The sequence below is a fragment of the Prunus mume genome, linkage group LG8 (assembly GCF_029339155.1).
Source record: "Prunus mume cultivar Tortuosa linkage group LG8, ASM2933915v1, whole genome shotgun sequence".
Taxonomy (NCBI): domain Eukaryota; kingdom Viridiplantae; phylum Streptophyta; class Magnoliopsida; order Rosales; family Rosaceae; genus Prunus; species Prunus mume.
In genome coordinates this window covers 23,353,220-23,375,737 of record NC_142705.1, presented here as the reverse complement: position 1 = coordinate 23,375,737, position 22,518 = coordinate 23,353,220, and the positions used below count along the sequence as shown (strand labels likewise).

At 34.7% G+C, this 22,518-nt stretch overlaps 2 protein-coding genes across 3 annotated transcripts in view; one reads left to right on the top strand and one right to left on the bottom strand.

Annotated features, from left to right (window-relative positions):
* Window positions 1-4,859: 4,859 nt before the first annotated feature.
* The window catches only part of NCBP (Putative cap-binding protein), a 73,218-nt gene continuing 55,559 nt past the window's right edge, over window positions 4,860-22,518 (bottom strand). Inside the window, exons 2-7 of one of the 2 annotated variants that reach the window (XM_089043218.1) lie at window positions 8,732-8,947; window positions 8,230-8,325; window positions 8,039-8,143; window positions 7,793-7,870; window positions 5,345-5,464; window positions 4,860-5,224 (exon numbers count right to left, since the gene is read on the bottom strand). In XM_089043218.1, the coding sequence (XP_088899344.1) occupies window positions 5,093-5,224; window positions 5,345-5,464; window positions 7,793-7,870; window positions 8,039-8,143; window positions 8,230-8,325; window positions 8,732-8,914 (714 nt within the window). In that variant the 5' untranslated portion in view covers window positions 8,915-8,947 and the 3' untranslated portion in view covers window positions 4,860-5,092. Of the gene's footprint in view, window positions 5,225-5,344; window positions 5,465-7,792; window positions 7,871-8,038; window positions 8,144-8,229; window positions 8,326-8,731; window positions 9,132-22,518 lie in introns of those variants that run through there. The other variant, XM_008242307.3, reaches the window with a different exon arrangement.
* Window positions 15,302-20,944, top strand: LOC103339033 (5'-adenylylsulfate reductase-like 5). Its single transcript, XM_008242306.2, has 4 exons — window positions 15,302-15,703; window positions 19,218-19,399; window positions 19,884-20,008; window positions 20,160-20,944. The coding sequence occupies exons 1-4, from the start codon at window positions 15,554-15,556 to the stop codon at window positions 20,591-20,593; spliced, it is 891 nt and encodes a 296-aa protein (XP_008240528.2). The 5' UTR covers window positions 15,302-15,553; the 3' UTR covers window positions 20,594-20,944.

Here is a 22,518-nt window from a genome sequence, read left to right as displayed (position 1 = left end):
TGTGTGTGTGATACTTAAACTCCTTAGGTAGTGAATTCAAAGCAAAGTGCACCATCATATCTTCATCCACATTCATTTCCAGTTCCTGTAGCTTAGTCCCTATATCGATCAGATTCATGATGTGAGCTCTAACATAGCCTTGTCCATCATATTTCATGTCAGTCAGTTGACTCAGAAGGTACTCTTAACAACTTTCTCTGATTCCTTGAACCTCTATGCAATGGCTTCATAAAACTGCTTAGCATGCTCCGAATTAGGGATGTTTCCTTTTATAGATGGTATCATAGCTTTCTACATCATCAACATGGTCATTTTGTTTGCCTTTTCCCATTTAGCATACTTAGTTTTGATTTCTGCAAGGCATCTGCAGCTAGTGCTTGAGGGGGCTTCTCTTTGAGGACAAAGTCATAATCCAGAAATCCCAAAGAGATTTCTAGGTCTTGCTTCCACTTTTGGTAATTTGATCCAATTAGAGTTACAATGGATTAATACTTGAGGAATTAACTAAATATAATGATAAAATAAATAAACAGTCCCCAAATAAATCTTTAATTTAAACATTATCAACTTATACCCATAACATGTTCCAAAACACTGGAAATTTTAGGTATGAATAAATTTCATGTGCAAGAAACTTCTTATCTATAGATCAAGAAATTTTCCTGCAGTTTACATAGTCCTTTCCATGTTGTTCAATCACAACTGTCATCAATCTATGCCTTTTCCATCTGTGGATGAAAACAACACACAATAAGAGTTGTGATGCAATTCTTGATCAATCTATTGATTGAAAACTGCTATTATAATAGTTGAACTGTTGTGGCTTGTTTAACTATTGCATCTGTAATTTTCAGTCTTTGATCAAAAGTCTTACAAGCATGATCGAGCAGAAAACTTGATGCTCTCAATCACACCTTATCAAATAAGATATGCAATTAGTTTTAAACTACATGCTTTATGACTAATGATTAACTAGAAACTGTAAACTTGTATGCAAACTTTATAAAATTCGAAAGATTAGATTAAGGAACAAGACCAAGTGCTCTAATATCACATATAATTTCTTTCATATCTTTATTCAATAATACTAACCTTGGTTAGACATGGCTTCAACAGGTAAGATAGAAATCTTCTTCTTCTATGCAATCCTTAAGCTCTTTCTCTAATGGGGTGAGATTTCTATATGAGTAGGTAAATTGACTGCTAGAAAAGGGATCTCTACTTATATGCATTTACTTAAGTTTTCTGCCCATTAAGAAACACTTAAGTAATCCAGTTTGCATTAGGATAGGTTGTTTTAATTCATATGGAATTAGGAATTCTCTAGGTTCTTGTTTCCTATTTAAACACTCTTAGAAAAAGAACTGCAGATAATGTTTAAGTCTATACTCCTAGATAAGTGCAAATTGCCTAGTCCTTATATGATTAGAAGACCATAATCATGTAAGACAACTTGTCTTAAGTGGGCAATTCATTGTTGTTGCTACCAAGTAACATTAAGATTCAGAAAAAACAGTCATAAATGTTGAATGAATTTGATCATAAAATTCAGTTATGGAAGAACATTTGAATATCAATTTATTTGCCAATTCATAATTTTAGGTGGCTCAAACTCCAATGCCAATGATCTAGCTTTTGCTCTTCAAATGTCATGAGAGAAGTGGGAGTTCGAGGAAGACATTACCAGCATTTGGAAAGGAACATAGCAATAAATTGTGTGTAGAATTTGGCAATTGGAAGTTCAAATGATACGAATTTCAATAGAGATTTTGTATTGATATGAAGTGATATTCAAGCTGTTTGAAACATGTAATAGCACAAGTAAAGGGATTTAGATCTTGAGGTTAAGTTTTGAGATATATGTACAAGAGTTGAGACTACAAAGAGTACCAATCTCTCTTGCTTCTCGCAGAGATATCCAATGCTCTTGTTTTCTTTTCTTTTTTGTAGCATAAATTTTTGGCTAAAAGTCACTTTTGGTCCATATCCCTAGGCATCTCATCCAAATTATCCATGTATCGACTGTACTGTACCGACGGTTTGGTTTGGTTTGGTTAAATATTTAATTTTTAATTTTAATTATTCTGATCCGATCTGTACCAAAATATTTGGTTTGATTAACGAGTAACAATATCCCTAACCTAAAGGAAACCCGTACCAATCCGACATTTATAATTATTTTATTCTTTAATTACTAATATGCACATGTCAATTTACTAGTGGTGAAGTTGAAAGTAATCATATATTGCGAAACACTAGAACACGGAACAACATAACCTAAACTAATTTTTCTTTTGTTCTTTGAAAGTTATCAACTTATTATTTTATCATAGCTGCAGTTTTTGGTTCTTTGAAACCTTTAAACTAATTTCTTTTTGGTTTGTAATGTTATTTGCTATTTTATTATGTATTTTTCATGTTTGTTTGTAACTTTAAAACTAAGTTCTTTCATTTCTTACTTCGATGAATTAGACTATTGAATTTTTATATTTTAGAAGGATAATTTGTTGTATTTGTTCAAGAACTTATGTTATGTGAAATGATTATAAATTGTTTTTTTATTAGTATTTTTTTATTACGGTACTACCAGCCTACCGAATCAATCCGAACATAATGTTAGGTTAACCAATTTGAACGGTTAAAGGTCCTAATGGTTGGTTAACATAAGAGAAATTGGTCTACCAAACTCTTTGGTCTGGTTAACGGAAGAGCCCTCTACCATTCCCAACCGATCCTCACTCAGGTGGTTTACCTCTTTTTCACTTTTCGTCCCTTTAGTTTCAATTTGGTCAATTATGCCCTTGTAGTTTCATAATTGTAGCAATTCAAGGACAACTCAGGAAATTCCATCAATTTCTTTCACGGTGTCAAGGGTATTTCAGTCAATTGAAGGAAAACTCTCATATGATATGCTTGAGCGATATTTTGACATTAGGTTTTGTTAACTAATGACTTTCGCGCTAGATTGGGAATGCTTTTATTGTTATTTGCTACTTTGGTAACTTGGGAATTTCATTTCAATAACAAAATCAATTGTATGTTTCTTGTTTGGGATTTTAAAAAAATTAACTTTAAGTTTCTAATTTTTTTTAACTAGAAATGGATGAAAATACCCCTAACGCCATGAAAGAAATTGACGAAATTCATGCATTGTCCCTAAATTGCTACAATTATGAAACTATAGGGTCACAATTGACCAAATAAACCTAGGTGAGACTTATGTGCCATCTACACTTAGACTGGATGCAAATTTTGTCTATTTGTCTTCGTTTTGTTATGATTTTCCTTCAACCATCATAGGCAGCTGTGTCTCGGAGTCAGATCTCCATCTCTTCCACCATCCTCTTTGCAGTTTCTTTATGTTCGGAATAAATCACACAGATTCTTTGATTTCTTTGTGTAGTTTTCACCTCTCCTTTGTGAGAGCTTTTCATCTCTCCTTTGTGAGAGTTTTATTTGTATTGTTAAAGCTTGGTTTTTCAAGCTTTATCTCTTTTTCCGATTATTTTGAGTTTGCAATCTAGTTGGGATGCCTATGCCAGAGTTGCTTTGATCCTGCGTGATCGTTAGTGAATGCGCACCAAATTGTCTTAATTTTGATGTTAGACCGCTCCGTTATGACCATTTGTGGCTAATGGCTTTTTTGTTTAAATTATTAATGCAATCCTAGAATTTTTCAAAAACAAAAAAAAACTGCATGCAAATTTATATATGACAACTACAAAGAGTACTAATCTCTATTGCTTTAGCTTCTTTGGTACAGACTCTTAAATTTTTGTGTGTGAGGGAACAGTAGGTGTAATCAAACACAGCAAAGCTATAAATTATGGAGGATGAGGGCAATTCACCGATGTTGCCACCAAGTAACATAGAAAGAACAGTCAGAAATGTTGAGTGAATGGAGTAGTACAACCCAAAGGTGAAGTTTGAAGATGAGAAAAATGACGGATCTTTGTATTCACACGTGTGGGTTTAGTACATGACGGATCTTTGTTATAAAATAGGGCTTTTCACATGTAAACTTATAAACATGGTCCAAGAAATGGTTTTTATTACAACTGTATATTGTAAAATATTACTATTATTATTATTGTGTATCATGATAATAATTTCCTTCTTGGGTAGTCGTCATTAGTTCTAGGATGGAGTAACTCTCGAAAAGATCAACATCAGATTATTCACAATTTCCGTTGTTGTTGTGCCTCTAGGCATCGTACTTGAAGATTTTATTCAACTAGAAACTTGTATTTCTCCTACTTAAGATCGCCAAAATCACAATCTGGTATCCTCAAAATGAGAATTAGAACACTCGAAACCCATATTATGTGTCCAAATAGCATCTATCAAACTAATATGAAGACGAAATGGGGCTTAAAACAAAAAAAGCCGAAAATTAAAAATAAATGCTCAAAAGGTTTTTGGTGAGCTAGAGGTACCATGCTCTATTACCACCCACAAATAGAACATAAATTTTATTGCTCTATACAAATTAGAAAACCCATACGTTTGAATCAGAAAAAACTCGCATTTGAATCAGTTATACACCATTTCCGCTCAATAACAAGAAAATACCTCCAAACTTCTGACCAAAAAAATACTTGGGACGGTTCCACTCTTCATTTTAATTTATTTCCATCAACTTTTACTTAAAAAGAAACCAAAAACTGCAACTTGGTGAGCAGTTGTTTTGTTTTGGTCAGTAAAGACCAGATGATTCAACAATGTTAAGCATCCATTTTATGGGTTTCTTTAGCAAACGCCATGTCTTCAGTGTGATTTGTAATTTAACTTTATAAGTTAAATACTTTTGTGAAGGCGACTGATGCACAACAGCAATTTGGAAGGATTAAGAAAAAGCATATAGAAACCGTAATCTGTTTGATAATCCATAAGTCACTTTAGTACAGATATTAATCGGTTACAGTTCAACCTAACAGATTGCCACCAATTATGAAGTCTCTAAGACTTTGCACATCTCTTTTTCATCATGCAAGATTTACTGATTTTGATCATGAATTGTGTATCAGTCACCTTCACGAAATTCTTCTGAAACTACTACTTATCTGGTGGCATCGAAATAAACAGCAAATATCTAACCCCTCAACCATGTGTTTCTGTATGATGAATTGTCACGCAGTGAAGCATCATGTGGCTTGTATTCCATGAGATAGCTGTGTGGAAGCTTCAGGTTCCTCTTGATTGCATCTCTTAAAGCCATTACAGCCTGGTGAAGCAAAGCAAGGTCAAGATATTACACTATACACGCACATGAGAGAGAGAGAGAGAGAGAGAGAGAGAGAGAGAGAGAATCAACAGAAGTAGCAATTAGTCATAAATTACCAACCTGATGATCAGAAGCATTGCGATTCCAGACACTCAAAATGTCCTCATTGAATCTAATGCTTAGTACTGCACCACATATGTTCTCTCCATAATCAAGTTGGTCACCCACCAAGGCAAGAACCTGCAAACATAAGCAAGAGTAAGAAATACTAAATTCAGACTCAAGCTCTAACTTTGGTAGACAGTCATGGTAGACATATAGACTAGTTGGTAGCCACAGCTCTCCTCTCTAAAGCGGAGATCGTATGCTCAAATACTCCTGGTACCCCCCGCAAATATCTCAACTAACTTTTCAAAATACATTAGAGAAAGCAACATTAAATTAGTAGTGAAACCCCATAACAGATGCACACCAATATCAATATGTATTGTGTAACGCATGTCCAGGCCTATGTATAAACCCATGTATGCGTATTATTATATTTGAATGGCATCCAAGGCCAAAGAATGGTTGCTTTAAGAAGATGCCAAAATGCACTCATTTAGGGTTAAGTCCAAGGTTTTGGCCCAAGAGCTAAAACCAAAACCTCAAATGGTTTTCACACCCTAAGGGCATCAGGCTGTCATTAGACAAGTGCAAAACGCGTTCACAAGGCCTGGGATCCTGCAGAACAGGGTCTCCACATAAAGCTGCCATAACTGAACTAACAATTGAAAGCATCATGCAGATTAGAGAATGATTTTCATTACTCAACAAAATCAACGAGACACAGTACCAGTGTAAAGAGAAAACTATGGAATATTTTGAGTTACCTAACCAAAGGTTATTAGCAAAATTAAAACCAAACCAAATTCATTACAGAAAACAGAAAAGCTGTCCACTTTCAGATTTGTGATAATTGAACTACGTTGGGGAGGGAGAGAGAGAGAGAGAGAGAGCAGCAAAAATAATCTCTGTAGATCAGAAGTTGACTAACCATACCTAGGTGAAGGCAATGCTCAAAATTTCAGATTTTTAAGGGTGCTAACAACTACACAGGGGAGGATTGTATAATCTTCTCTGTATCACTGACATCTTGGCAATATGCCACCAAGAAATAGGCAAGTGATGTATACACAAAAAATTTCCCAGCATCTTATCAAAAGAGAACCGTAGTTTTGATGAATATCCACCAAAACTTTGCACCTATGTGATTTACAAACCAAGCCTGTTGGGCTCAACATAAGTTAAGACCACAGGTGGATAGTTAAACAACTCACTAGGATTCTCAAACTTGTGGGTTGTACTCTTTTTGGCTTGAGTCACACACAGCCAGGCACTTTCACGCATGCACATCACTTCATGTCTTTCAAGGGGAGGGGGTCATTGATTAGGTTGATTTCTTTGAGCGAGAATTTTGAATTTCATCTCAGATGGTAGACCTCAGCCCTCCCCCTGCCTTTGATTCGTTTCTTGAACATTCTTTTTTCTTTTATTTGACAGGGCATTTGTTATTCTTTTTCTTTAAATCTTTAAAATGTGCTCAGCTAGTGAAAAGTATTAAGGTTGTGAGAATCGATGGGTCGCCTGTTCTTAAAAATTGGAAATCTCCTTTATGCAGATTGCACAAATCAAGCTGCTTTATGCATCATGATTCTTGTCGTCAGAGGAAGAATATTTCTTTAATTCTCTGTCCAACCCAATGGTAGCCAGCATCCTTTGTCTAAGTGTAGATTTTCTTATCATTTAAACTTTCCTCATACCATCAAGGTTTTTAAAAAGAAGAAAATATAATATTTTCGTACACTAATATTCAATTTTCATGGTTATATGTGTCAGCAGTGAACTCTAATATCACCCTGCATGTCATCTGTATATGGATATACAAAGCCTACATGTTGAATTGATGCATTCATTATTCATTTACCACCTCCAAATTTTCATTCAAAATATCTATATTTTTAAGAAAATTGTTATATTTTCACCAATATTTCAAGAATTTCTCTGACAAAATTAAACCTTTCTCCAAACAAAGCACTACATGAGGCATAAATCCAATGTAGAAATTAAACCATATTGCCACCATAAATCTTTTGATATCAAAGTTTTCCAAAATTTCCCCTTTTTAAAAATTCCACTTCATGTCAAATATATATATATATATATATATATATATATATATATATATATGCAGGCTACCCTCACATCTTTAGAAATTTCGTATACGTCAAAGTATCAATACAAACAAATCCCAGTAGCACCCGGAACTAAGGGCTGAATACTACAATTTGTCAATAATCATCATCACTATTTATTGCAGGCATAACTTAATTGAGAGAGACAACAGTTTAAGAAAATACTAATGTTTAGAAAATGTGCAAATTTCCTATTGAAAGCCACTAAGCTTCAGTAGGATAATTGCTTCAAAGCAAAGCATTGGTAAAATGGAATAGTACTATCAACTGATAGTATGAAAGTAGCCTGGAAACTGGACAATAACAACAAAGAAATTTCAGTTTTTCTCCTTACCAGGTCCTCCCAAAAACGGCCCGACACAGCCTTTTTGAATCGTATTATCCATTTACCACCATGGCAATTAGCAGAGTCCTGAAAAACCACAAATTCCACAGAAGTTGGCATTCTGTTGTGCAAAAATATTAATATCTTTGAAACAATTCTAAATAACTACATTCGGTAGGGACGAGTTAACGGAAAACAAGAGAAGCAGCCAGTGATAAGAAAGAGCAAATTGAAAGTTAGGCTTCAGATATGTACCTCCCAGAGAGGGCGAATTCCATCCTTGAAAAGATGCAAGTCTGTTGGGCTAGGCAAAGTAGCAGGACGGGCTAGATGGCAATAGCACACCCAAAAGCCTTCAACCTAAATCCAAGAAGCAAAAACTTAATAAAAATGAAAGTAATAAACTCAATCACATTTTCTCTTTCTGACATTAAAATAGATTTTACCGTAGTGAAGTCAACAATTTTCTTTATATTGTCCTCATAAGGTGTCTGACTTCGCATTCCTAGTGTTCGACGAGTGTACCAAAACACGAATTTGTGCTAATCATAGAAACATAAAAGATGAGTGCTACAGGACCATAAAAATTATCAATTGGATAAAAGACAGCCTATGGACAGAGAATGGAAGAATACAAAATTGATAAGCGAGATACTGAAAGTAGAATGAAAGAAACCGGTGTTCACCGCATTATACAATGAATGAGAATAAAACGACGAAATCAAAATTAATTGACTCCTAGTTCTAGCCCTACATACGTAATTCAACAGCAAACCAACTGATTCAAGCAGTAATCATTTGAGCGCAAACTAACATATTGAAAATTTATCAAAATAAAATCAGCTCTACAAGCACGAATTCTCCTATGAAATACCACAATTTTGGGTAGATGAACAAATCTAGGTCAATAAATATATATATAATATAAACAGAGAGAAGAGAGAAAACCTTGAGGGGATGGAGGCCAGCTTTGAGGTCGCGAGCTTGACGTTCACGAAATTCATCGGATTCCTTGTTATTGTAATCATGAGAATCTACAAGTGCTTGTGCATAACTAGTATTGTTGTTCTTCTCACTGTTGTTGTTGTTGTTGTTCTGCTGGTCAGACTCCTTTTCTGCTACCAACTCCATCCTCTCACAAAAAGCCCTAATTTACTCTCCTCCTCTCTCTCTCTCTCTCTCTCTCTCGCTCTCTGCAACGCAACACAACCAACCACCCAAAAAAGGAAAGCAAATGAAACGAATAACGAAGGAAGAGAAACGCGGCTTTACGAGATGATCGTGGGCTCAATTTCAGTTAGCCTGGAATTCGATTTCGGGTTGGACTTCATACCACCCAAATCTAAGATAACCGGTTTTGACCCAAGTGGTTAAAAAAACAATAAACAGTCAATATTTCCGGCTTTTTAATAATTTTATCAATTATTGTAAGGGGGCTTATAGCTCGTAGCTCAAATGGTTGCGAAGAATTACCCTTGCACTCGACAGGTCTTGGATTTAATTTCCCACTCCTCAAATAGCGCTTGTATTAAAAAAAATTATCAATTATTCAACTCACTTGATAATCAAAAGATAATACTTCTACTCACAAGCAGGTTAAAAATTCAAACAAAAGTTCAATTATTTTGTGAAAAAGTACTTTAAAATGCTTCATGAAAATATGCTTCTCCACAAAACACTAAAAAGTACTTTTAAAAATTTAATTCACGATTACAATCTAAGGCCCTGTTTGGGATTGTGTTTTTTTGGCCAAAAACCTGATTCACTTTAAAGTTAAGCAGTTTAAAGTGTTTGGTAAAATAAAATATTCCAATTATTTTACAGCTAATTATTTTCAAAGCACAATAGAAGCAACTATTTTTTTTAAGTAACAGCAATCCCAAATTGACCCTAAATACCATGACAAATCTAAGTGAGAGTTAGCAATGCAATGTTTTGTAGAAATTTACGTATTTATATAAAAGTTTGATATATTATACTGTAAGATTTGACATAATGGCATAATAAAGGAAGTTAAATTCGGTCAAAATAGAGGGTATTTAATCCTAATCAATACATGAAACAATTACACAAATCTTTCTTAAACTAAAAAAGTCAAGTCGTCACACTTAGATCTCAAGATCCACAAAAATCAAGCACACAAACGTTGGAACATCATAATATAGTACAACAATATAAATAAGGATAACATAAGTTTATTCTACAACTAATATCTCAAATATATAATATTGTATTCAGGTTACTCCCACATATGTACACAAGCTTCTACAACACTACAAGACACAAATAACCTTCTCTTGTTTCCTTCATGCCCATAGAAACCCAAAAACACTATGTTAGTATGAAAATTGTATTGGCATTTCCTAGACTCTAGCATAGGTCGGGTATTAGTGTGTGAATATCTTTTATTGGAAGTTTTGGCGTAACACATTCAATCCCGGATTTTCGAAGTATGATCGATATGAGGAATTTGATTTCAGTAAATCATGACATAATCATGCATTCATTATAGGATTCCTACCTAGAGTTATTTTCACTCAAATACTTTTATGTTAATCCGATTTCTAATAGGATTAGATTTTATCTCTTGAGATTCTTTCCTAATTGGACCTTATTTTGGTTTAAGTTAAAATATTATGTTTTCATCATCTTTGACTTGGAGAGCATGTTTTAATTAGTACCAATTTGTTTCATTGATTAAGTTTGTTTCCCTCTATAAACAATTGGTTGGAGTGAGTCATAAACTGACGAAATCAATTAGGAGTCTAGGTGTATCAAATCTAATCAATGGCAAGATATTGATACATGGCTGTGTGCACTTCTGTTGCAAAGAAGAGAACGGGTTCTGTATAAAATATAGTGTGCATCTCTTTTGCACATACAGCTTTCCCATATTTTGTTAAGCATCTAAAATTCTTAAGAAAGCTTATGTGCATATATTTGAGATAAATCATCAAGTGTTCCATGTTTACTTGGTGATTTATCAAACACTTTAATCATTCATATTGCATTCATTTGCATTGTTCGGTGACTCATACGGTTGAGGGCACCAAAACTATAGTGGCGATTTTCCTCCAGCGAGCTTGAAGCAATCGTGACCAGTATTGCGTTCAACATAATGAGTATCGAAATATCATCCCTTGACAGAAGTTGAGTTAAGAAGAAGTCGGTAAACATTATCTAGAATGTGTCTAAGATAAGTGCGTAAGTACTTCTTGTAATCATAGTTCTATAGTGGATTTGTGTTGGACTGAGGAGTCCTATGTATTTTCCCTACAGGTGGGGTTTTACCACGTAAAATAATTCTTTGCATGTTCCTTTATTTTATGCTCAACATGTTTCAGGATTGATAAGTCATATCAATCTTGCTACCAAAGTTTATTGTTGTTGATTGATTATAATTTTAAATTGTCCTATTCACCCCCCTTAGGAATTCTTAGTCATCCTATAGATAATTTCACACTAACATCTCAAAATAAGGACAAGATAAAGCACTAGATTTACAAAAGGAAGACAAATAAGGCATGAGCAAGTGTGCTCAGTAAATAGTTACACCAATAAAGTAAGTTAAGTAAACACATATGGGAGTGCTTGAAGAACATCTCATCTACTTTCCCACATGGGAGAACTAAAAGAATGGGCCTGGACTTCGATGCTACCAAAGCAGCCCAAAGTCTCCATTATCCAATAGTTTCCATGGGCCTTCTGGACCTTCGTACCCATCCACAGCACAACCAGCTCAGTAAGTCCCATACATTTACGTGGCCCAAAAACATTCCGAAATATGGTGGATTTTAGGGTGTTCTTTGTTCGGACTCCTCATTAGCTCTTTGAGTTGGAATGAGATTCAATTCTTTAGACAAAATTACAAAAGGGCTTGGCATGAGAGGCATGAGGTGTGGGAGCTAAATATCCACAAGTTTGGCAAATGAGAATTCATGTGTTTCCCTTGGTGTTGGCTATACTTGAGCTTGGGAAGAAGGGTTTTATGAGATTTTGGTGGTTAATTTTGCTTTGACTATTGTGGGAGCAAATATTATGGCTTCCAATCACAAAGTGCCACGTGGACAAGAAGAATATCTCCTAGGTCAATAATTGAGCCCATTTATTTGGCAAATTAATTGATACAAAAAATATGGATATTATATTTATTTTAGGGATATTATCATCAATTAGGGATTTGATCCTAATCAAAATCCCTAATTGACTCAATCTCTCCATTTTAAGAAAAAAAATATCTCCTTTCTAAATAAGAAGATATTCTTTGAAAAACCCAAGATGGCTAGAAAAACATGGCCACATTCAACACACAAAGTAAATAAAAAAAACCTAGCTCTAAAACCCCTTAAAACCTCTCCCTCTCCTAGCCGACGGCCTCCCTAGCTACTGGCCTCTCCCACTCTCGTCTCTCCCACACAGCTAAGTGCCTCAACACACAATTTCAACCACCCGACTCTCCTCGTGAGAGAAAACTTCGTGCCATTTTTAGCTATTGTCGCATCTTTTCTTAAAGATCCAATCGAACTAATTTAGGCATCAGAGGGCCTTTGGCCAACACGTCGAGTGTGCTCTTTTACTCCTATTTGTTTTACAGGAATTGAAGAAAAGAGAGAATGAAGCTCAAAAGGTGAAGAATCTATAGGTGAATATTCTCAAGTGAGAAATTTGCACAAACAACCATGGTGATGGAATGCATAGCTTGAGAATGTGAAGGCTATGGTGTTTATGGGTATGATTCTTAGAGATGTTTATGAGTTCTAGAGGTAAGAGGATGAAGTAAAGGCTTGGGGTTATGTTTGTGTCTGTACTTTACATGGAATTATGGCTTCAAGGAGAGGAGGTTATGGATGGGGTGCTTGTAACAACTAGAAATAAGGTGTGACGAATGAAGAATGGGGTTGATGCTTGTTGAGATGCTTACAACAGCCAAAGGAGGAGGCTTGATGGTTAAAGAATGGTCCCCGTTTGCCTAAGCCACATGATCATGCTAATTTATAAAGGGTGAGGGTTTTCCCTTATTTTCAATAGGTAAAGGGAAATGCTAGAACTAACCTATTTCTAACAGTTAAAAGGGAGCATTAGGGCATGCTATTTTCCAGCATGTGAAGCTAGGTACTAGAAACTGATTACTTCTTATGGGTAAAAAGGAGTGTTAGAAACAACTTGTTTCCAGCGAGTAATGGGAGTGCTTGAAGAACATCCCATTTGCTTACCCACGTGGGAGAACTAAAGGAATGGGCTTGGACTTCGGTGCTGCCAAGCAGCCCAAAGTCTCCATTATCCATTAGTTTTGGACCTTTGTACCCATCCACATCACAATCCGCTCATCAAGCTCTATGCATTTACATGGCTTGGGCCCACTTAAGCTTGTCGAGTGGGTTGGCACTAAAGGAAGGCACTAGGCATGGCACGTTATTTGCATGTTTATGCTTGGGCTACGTTGTATTGCAGAGGCTTGGGGTTATGTTAGATAATGCTTCACAAAGCCATGGGCTAGGTGAGCTCGGGTATGTGACATTGTTAAACTTTATAGATTTGCATGTGAAATTGGTAAACCCGTATTATAACCTCCCCACATGCCAAATTGTAGTTTCGCTTGGCATGGCATGAATTTCAAAGCTTGTTTAGGCAATTTGTAGCCGCATTTGACGGGCCTCCGCTTACCTTGACTAGGCTTCTTTTATAGCACGATAATGCATTGGCCTAAAATATGCATAGACATTCCTTGAGATTATTTGGACCTCAACAACTGGCATGCTACTCATATTTAATCTTATGGATAGAGCCCTCATAACACTGGTAGCTATAAAATTAATTTTGACTGCTCTGTTTTATCAATTGGAAACTTAGCTGCAGGCTTTGTCATCAGAAATGCACAAGCTCATCCAGATCCTGTCCATTAGTTTTTACAAGATGAAGCCTTTGCTTTTAAACAAGCATTAATTTTGGCAACAAGATTAAAGATTTCGTAGGTAGAAAGTGAGGGGGATTCTAAGACGCTGATACATAAAATCACTAGGCAAGCCAATATACCATGGAGCTTACGATCACTTGCAGAAGATATCTGACAACTTCATGGGAATTTCAGTTCTGTGACTATCAACCATGTTTATAGAAAAGCTAACATAATTGCTAATAAGTTAGCTAAAAGAGGGCAGGGATATAACAATTCATGTATTTGGTTTAGTAACAATGCGTTTGGATGAGGGAAATAAACTTGGGATTTTGATAAAAGTCAGAATTTCTAAATTGACATGAACCAATTCTTGTGTTTCGATAAAAAAAAACATAGAAATTTAAAAATTCTGCGTGGGAAAAAACATGGAATTTGGAGGTCATAAATCCCAACTTTTAATTTTCCTCATCCAAACGCATTGTAATTTTCATGTGAATGTACTTACTATAATTAGTTTATTTTGATATTTATGGCTCTGTAATGTATCTATATATATAAAGCAAAAGGCAAAGAATGGTAAAACATTCAAAATACCAGAAAATGCCTTTTATTAATGCAAACATTAAGAATTGAAATTATTAATTAAATGAGGATAATATGGTATATTCACACTTTTTCATAATAAAAAAATTAAAATTAAAAGAAAAATCAGATAATTGATTATATTTTTATGGAATACAACTATCGATCATCTTTTTTAATTCTTAAATAAATTTTTTTATTTTAAAAAAAGCCTCTCGAGGTGCAGAAGCGCGTGTGGAGAGGCTAGTATGTTTAAAAATATACATAACATTGTGTATTCTCAATTTTTGAACATCCAAATATTATTATTATTTTGGGGGCTGATTTTTTTACTCCTTTTTTGTTCACTTACATTCCTTTTTTTGTTATAGTAAAAATTATTTAAAAAAATAAAATGTTAAAAGTCACTTTTGGTCCTTGTAGTTTGACACTTAAACCACTTTTGATCTCGTAGTTTCAATTCGTCAATTTTGACGCTGTAGTTTCGTATTTGTAGAAATTCAAGGACAAGTTAGTATTCCTATCAATTTCTTTGACAGTGCAAAGGGCAATTTCGTTAACCCCAAAATCCTTGAATATAAAAGCTCATCTCAAACTCTCCTAATTTCATTTTAGGGCTTGAAATTGGTCATTTGGGTAAAATTGAGATGAGTGGTTAAATTTCGAGCCCTAATATGAAATGGGGAGAATTTCATACAAGCTTTTACGCTTAAGGGTTTTAGATTGTGAAATTGCCCCTTGCATCGTTAAAGAAATTGACAAGAATACTAACATGTCCTTAAATTCTACAAATACGAAACTACAATGACAAAATTGACGAATTGAAATTACAGGATTAAAAGTGGTTGAAGTGTCAAACTAAAAGAATCAAAAGTGACTTTTGGATAAAATAAAAGGGAATGTAAATAAAAAATGCGAAAATCACCGCCCATTATTCTTGGTCATAAAACATCCATTTTCATTCACACGCGACGCGGGGCCGAGAGAGCTACTTCTCACCTCTCTACCAACTCCATATTGAAGAACATTCAGATCACACTCCCACGCACGCAAACAAAAATATCCAACACCAGCCTTTTGCCCTAGCGTTTTGAACCAAAAAAAAAAAAAAAAAAGCCTTTTGCCATTCTATATTCAACATTTTGATTCTGAGAATAAAAAAAAATTTTAGCCTTTCGGTTTTCTGTTTTCTTTTGTTCCTATTTTACCCTTCTTGCACCTGTGTATTCTCTTCTCCTACCTTTTTCTGGTTCTTCTTCCCCTTCTTCGATTCGATTGGGTATTGTTCATCTATGGATAAATATTTAATATTCTTGTATATCACTACCTTGGCCTCGCTTTTGGTTTCGTCCTCCGCTTTCTGCCCTCACGAATCGGAATTTTTCCGTTATAGTCTTCAATCTCAATCCCATATCTCGATCTACCCCTACCCTCCCCTCAAGGTACGTGTTACCCTTCGATTTCTCACATACCTGCTTACCTATTTGTTTATTTGTTATCTGAATTGACTGATTCTTTTGTTGACTGTGTTGCTTATTGAAAATCTTTTATCTTTATTGGGTGCGAATTTGTGTATTGGTGATGCTTGATTTTTGTTTTGTTGGATTGTGTTTAAATTAATCAAAATGGGTGATTCTGGATTCTGGGTATATCAGTTTCTAAGGTTTTAATTGCAAAAGGGTAGCTGGTATGTCATGCGGGGTGGTAGAGTTTGTATGGTGCAAAAATTGAAATATTAGAATGTGAGGTATTGGTTGACTTTTGGATAGCATTTTTGACTCTGTTAGAAAAGATAAAAGATTTGAAAGAATAACAGTTGCAATTCTATAAGTTTCCCTATTTGTTATCAATTGGGTAATTACAGAATAGAAGAAAGATGGGAGTTTGAGATAGCTGTGTTCTGGAATGTGGTTGTTTTAGGTAAACCTTCCCTTTGCTCTTTCAGTTTGATTTTATTCATTTTAATTAGTCCGTTTGAGGCATGGTCAAGGACAAAGGCCTTGATTTTGTTCATTTTTCTTTTACTCTTCAAGTTTGATTTTATTCATGTGAACCTACGAATATGTCTTGAACCCTTCTTGTATAACTCTGCCAAAGTGCTAGGTCAAGCATTACGTAGGACTTCTGGTTAATCCCTCAATGGGGTGTCTAGTGTTAGTTACTATGTTATCCACTGAAGAACATTGTATGAAGTAAAAATTTGTATGATTTCAGGTATTCGTTTTTGTGCTTACATCGATGTTTAGCTGCCTTGAATAATTTTACTTCATAATACGAGTAAACAATAACAAAGTAGAGAAAAGAAAAAGCATTACTTTTGATAAAAAGATTAATAATACTAAAGAATTGGACAAAAGAAGCATTCCTGTTAACTAAGGAAATGAGTACAAAACATCATCCAAATCTTCTCCCATCTCAACCAAGCTTTTTTTCTGGTCATCAAGCTTGAAGAGGCTAGAAAGGACTGTCTATAGTATGGGTTGACTACCTTGTCAATTCAATTTTTCTCCCAAATGCACACTGCTTCATTGTCCATCTTTGTAATCATCATGGTACACATTGATTTGAAAACATAGTATACTGTAGACATGTCCTTTCTAGCCTCTTCAAGCTTGATGACCAAAAAAACAGCTGGGTTGAGATGTGAGATGAAGATTTGGAGGATGTTTTGTACTCATTTTCGTAGTTTTTTTGGGTCCAATTCTTAGTGTTATATAGAAAGGACAGTTTTTTTTTTCTACTTTGTTTTTTAAAAAAAGGAAGTAAATTGGATAGTTTATTTCATTTTATTTAAATGATGGAATAAACTCTTTAGTCATTGTTAAGTTGTTTATGGAAATTAAATACTTTTTTTTTCTCTCTACAATCTCTCACTAACTTTGTGATCATAAGTTACTTGAGTAGTCCATTCTCTTACAATGGGTTTAGTACATTTTCCATGCCTTTGTAGCACACTTCTCTTTGACTTTGGCACTAAATCGAGCCATTTATATAGTCCATTGAGAGGTTGTGAAGTAGTAGGCTCTCAATCGTTGACTGTCCTGAATTAAATAAAGATGCTGTTTAATGGTATCTACTAATATCCTCATTACAGTTTTTATTATTGCTGAAAACGTTTAGGAACAATGAAAGAGATTAGGATATAGAAGATCTAAAACTTGATTAGGAGTTGATAGTTGAAGAGGGCTTACAAGTGATTAAATCTTGAATGATGTAGCAGGAGCCAGAAAACTGCTGCACGATAGTCCAGAAATAAGGTGTCTTAAGGATTTAGAGTGTTAAGGTTAGAGGTTTGTTACAGAAAGGTTTTTCAGGAGTCAAAATAGAGTAATGCAGTGGTGATATGTAGAAATAGGGTTGGTTATGGACACACGGTCACTGCAGTGCATGAATATCAATGGAAGAAAGAGATTAAATTCTAGGCACAAAAGCTAGATCTCCATAGTTACCAGAACTATGGTCAGAACAACTATTCTCCTAGGAAGCATCTCAGCTATTGCAGATATTCTTTTCAATGTGTTCTTTATTGGAATGAAAGGAGTACCCTGCAGAATTTGGAGTTAGTTCATAGTGTCTTTTTGTCTGCGTATGGAGAGAGAGAGAGAAATTGACACACTCCCGCACAAGAGCTTCTTTGACAGGATCCAGCTTTATGGGATTCTACTTTTTCTTTAGAATAGACGAAATTTTATTGTAGAAGACAATAAAAGCAGGGGTGGTCAAGATGGCTATGGGATTCTACCTTTTAGTTTTTAGTTTTAGTTTTTTATTGTTGTTTCCAGATGCAACGGGATTTACTTCTTGTGTAGGGTTAAATTTAGGGTTTGGTTACAGGTGATGTTTTAGAGTTTAAGTGTAAGGGAGAGACAATGAAGTGGAAATGGATTTTAAGCATTACTCATTTATTGAATATTGTTAGAACCTAAATACCCAATGCAGAAGAGGAGGCAAAAACTAACGCTGATGAAAATTGCCTTTGTAGTACATTGTAGTGCTGGGTGCAATAATTATAATGAAGATAAATGCAGTGATTATAAATGGTTTTTAAAATGAGGATATGAGTTGTTGACGATTGTGAAGGTGGGTTGACGTGGCACACAATAATTGCTGGCAAATGGTGATGATTAACCTTAGCCTATAATGTTTATTGAAGTGATATTCTGCCTTCGTTTATAGTTTGTTTGTTGCTCACATTTATTTTATCAAAATGGGCTTCCAATTTATATTCATTTTAAAATGTTCTTGTTTTTCCTTGTATTTAGAGCCTCATTTTTTTATCCGCTAGACCAATAGCTAGTTGAGTATTTTTTGAGCCTCCAATGCCTAATACTTATGTCAAATTTACTCCTTCACAACCTTATGAATCTGGTAGCAGATGGAAACCATAAGTTGTATATTTTATGCATTTTTTCGTTTAGATTTTTGTCTTAATTTTTTTTTTATTCTGTAAAGAAAAGAAAAAGGACAACAACCTTTTTCTTTGCCATATTTTTCTAATAATTATATGTGAAAGTTTTGACTCTTATAATGATTGAAATCAATGTTCATTTGCATAAATGGAGTTTGATCCTTTGGAAGTCATGGCGTTTATGGTTTGAGTCCAAGTGTATGCAGTGGAGGAGTGTATAATAAGGTCAACTGGAATGCCTGTTTGATTGCTTTTGTGTCATCTCATAGTTTAAACTTTCTTGTCAGAAAAATTGTTATTAAAATTCAAATATATGGTTAGAATCTAATGATTTCCCAAATATCGACCATTAATGCAATTTTCCCTTTATTTTTAGTATATTTTTCCTCATCTTGTCCTTAGCTTCCATTATATTTGTTCTTTTAAGTCAATAATCAGTTGATGGTAGCATGAAACTTTTTTGAAAGAATACAACAATTGCATGACACACTTTCTCTCAGTTAAAAATGGAGTCTTGTGAATGTTATTTATTTTCTTATCTTCTTCAGGTGGATGGAAATTTCCTTGAGAGAGCTTTGGCATCGAAACAGAGGACTGGTTATACTGCGGTGCTCTTTTATGCTTCATGGTGCCCATTTTCATGCAGTATGTATCCTACATTTGGAATGCTCAGCTTCATGTTCCCTCAAGTAGAACATTTGGCAATTGAGCAATCTTCAGCATTGCCAAGGTGCGAAGCTTTAAATTGACCTGCTTCTGTCCTTTATCTTTTTTCTATGTAAGATTCCTTTTGGTTTTGGATCTGTGGTACAAATACTGGAGCCTGGCTAGATACATATAGTAGGCCAAAGATTGATTTGACCGGAAAAAAAAGAAAGTATATTTGCTCTGTATTATGTTTGTTGTTAAAAATAAAAAAAAAATTATATGTGTTTTTAGTATTTTCCATTGCATAATCTAAGTTGCCAATGAGGATGCTATAGATTTGTTAATTCAAGTAAAATTGCATAATTTTATAAGCAATTTGTTCAGTTTTTATTATCTATTATTAGTATTACTAAATCCAATTGCATTCCACCCTTGGATGCTTTCATCAATGGGGGACGCATTTACTTAGATATTTATGGGATACGCAAAGTTATATAATTATCTATTCTTTGAAGTACCACTATTATCACGCATACTCACCTTCCTTTGATGTGTTTGTACTGTAGTGTTTTCTCAAGATATGGAATCCATAGCTTGCCTTCGATTTTAATAGTCAATCAGACATCAAGGGTGCGATATCATGGCCTAAAAGATTTATACTCGCTTGTACGATTTTACCAAACAATCACAGGTAAAAGTCTCCCAAACTGAAGAATATTATATGCATGTGGGGAATGTCCAATAGGTGGCCTTTTCCTTTTCATCTGTTTTGCACAAATTGTGAAGCAGTTATCTTGTGGACTTGACCATATACATCCTTGCCATCTAATTTTGTCTTTCAGGACTTGAACCAGTTCAATATTTTGATGGCAATCAATCCGTCGTTTTAAAAAGTAGTGAAAAGTCCATAATCCAGTCAATAAGTAATATGTCACTAAGAGAGATATCAAGGAGCGAACCCTATTTAGTTTTTGCTCTCTTGTTCCTCTGTTTGAGGGTACTCCTGTATATATTTCATAGGGTATTGGCTTGCCTCAAAGCTTTCTGGGTTCTATATGTTCCCCATTTTAACTTAGGAATATTTGGGGAGACAAGTCAAATTATGGGGCGTATCCTCCACATGGTTGATGTTAGGAGGATTTGGAACAAGCTGAGACTATGCAAGACCCAAAACTTCCACAAGGGTGCAAAGAATGCCAGGGTTTGGGCTTCTTCACTGACTTCTGTCTCTCTGGGTGAATCATCAGCTAGATCGTCATCATCATCGTCATCTTAAATGCAGAACTTAAAATCTTGTACAAGAGAAATTGGGGTAGAAATCTCCAACTGATAGTGTATAATCAGCTGCTGTGATGTTCTTGAGGCAGGTAGTTATTATCTCTCTCTCTCTCTCTCTCTCTCTCTCTCTCTCTCTCTCTCACACACACACACACACACATGTATCGTTACTGGTATTGATGATAGCTGAAGCTGTTGTCGTTGTTTGAGTTGAGTAATTTTTATTTTTTTTTGGGGGAAAGGAAACCAGCAATGTAAATTTGAGAATAGCTTTGTTTTTGTAAATTACTTGTCATCTGACGTGAAGTTTCTTAGTTTATACAAGAGGAATGTAAGAATATTAACACAACTCTCTCTCTCTCTCTTTCTCTCACTCCATTAACGATATGTGTATGATTCTCTAACAGGTTTGTAAGAAAAAATATTAGTCAAAACCACCGATCGCATGCTTTTGAAACAGATGTGATGCCTACACTCGCCCATTGGACATTGCGTATCTGTTCTTTCGTATTTGATATTAACACTTAAGAAGATACAACAAGCTCTTAAGTTATTAAAGTCTGTATGCGAACAGTTGACATGCATCTTACCTCCCCACATTTGTTGTGCATCTCAACCATTTATGTCTAATCTACTGATTGATATAACTTTTCAAGTTTGATCCTAAACTTGGGGCGTTGGTGAGTTGGATTATGTAATTGGATATGATTCATAATTCTAATGGTGGATGACTTAAAAAACCTGAATTAGATTATGTTTAATCTCACTAATGCCAAATGTAGTAGAATTATGAATTCTACTAAAGGGTTGTGATTAAGTTGGATTGGATTATATCTAATCCTACTAAGCCATGTAATAGCACATTAATCCAACACCTTAATTATGTGTAGCAGTAGTATAAGAATTCTATAGTGATGGCTTTATTTATGGCCTTTAGGTGATGCCCTATCTCTGAATCATTGGATCAAATTGATTAGCATGATCTAACGGTTAAGAAATATGACCCCACCTAAGGGTGCTCACTATAAAATGACTCGTGCAGTATGAAACACATCATTTGGATTAATGTCATCATTTTTCAGTTTAATGTAGTCCAATGCAATTCAATCCCAGTCACTCGATATTTCATATTCATATAAGGATGTGAAAATTACTTATTGACTGGATTATGGACTTTTCACTACTTTTTAGTTATTAGTTAATGTAGTGACTTTTCATATTTCATATTCATGCAATTTTATAAGCATTTCAGATTCGTTTTCAGTCGTTAAATTAAATCTGATGGTTGAGATGCATCTTATACCATTGAGTGAAAATTGCATGGTCCAAAGGATACATGTTATTCGTCTTTGTGGGAGACAAGGAATGAGGGTATGAAAATAACAACCCTTCTAATCAATCTATCGGTTTTAAATGTATGATAATTTCAAAACCCATATCAGTTAAGTGAAAGATTAGGTGATGGCGCAGTCAGTTTAATGGGATTGCCGTGGATTTTGGGGTGGGTTGGGTTAATGGAGTAAGTGCGATGGAATGGAAAAGTAGTGGGTGGGTTCAGGGAATAATGTGACATGGGGTTTGACTTGTTGTGGCATGAGATGGCGTTGTACAAAAACGTTACCAAACGGACCCTATATATGTCATATATGTCATATGTGTATGTATGCATGCATATTGTTGAAAAGAAAATCATTAAAAGAACATACGTGATTAAAATAAAATTAAGAATAATATGGATGCGAATAAATATTTTACAAATTTATAAATAAACCCAATCCTAGACATGTATTTATAAAAAAACTCAAGCACTATTTAAACATAGAAACACACCCAAAATTAACCCCAAAGTCAACTTTTTGGGTGTGTTTATAAATGGATTTTGAGTGTGTGTAATGATGGGTTTTGGGTGTGTTTATATGTTTA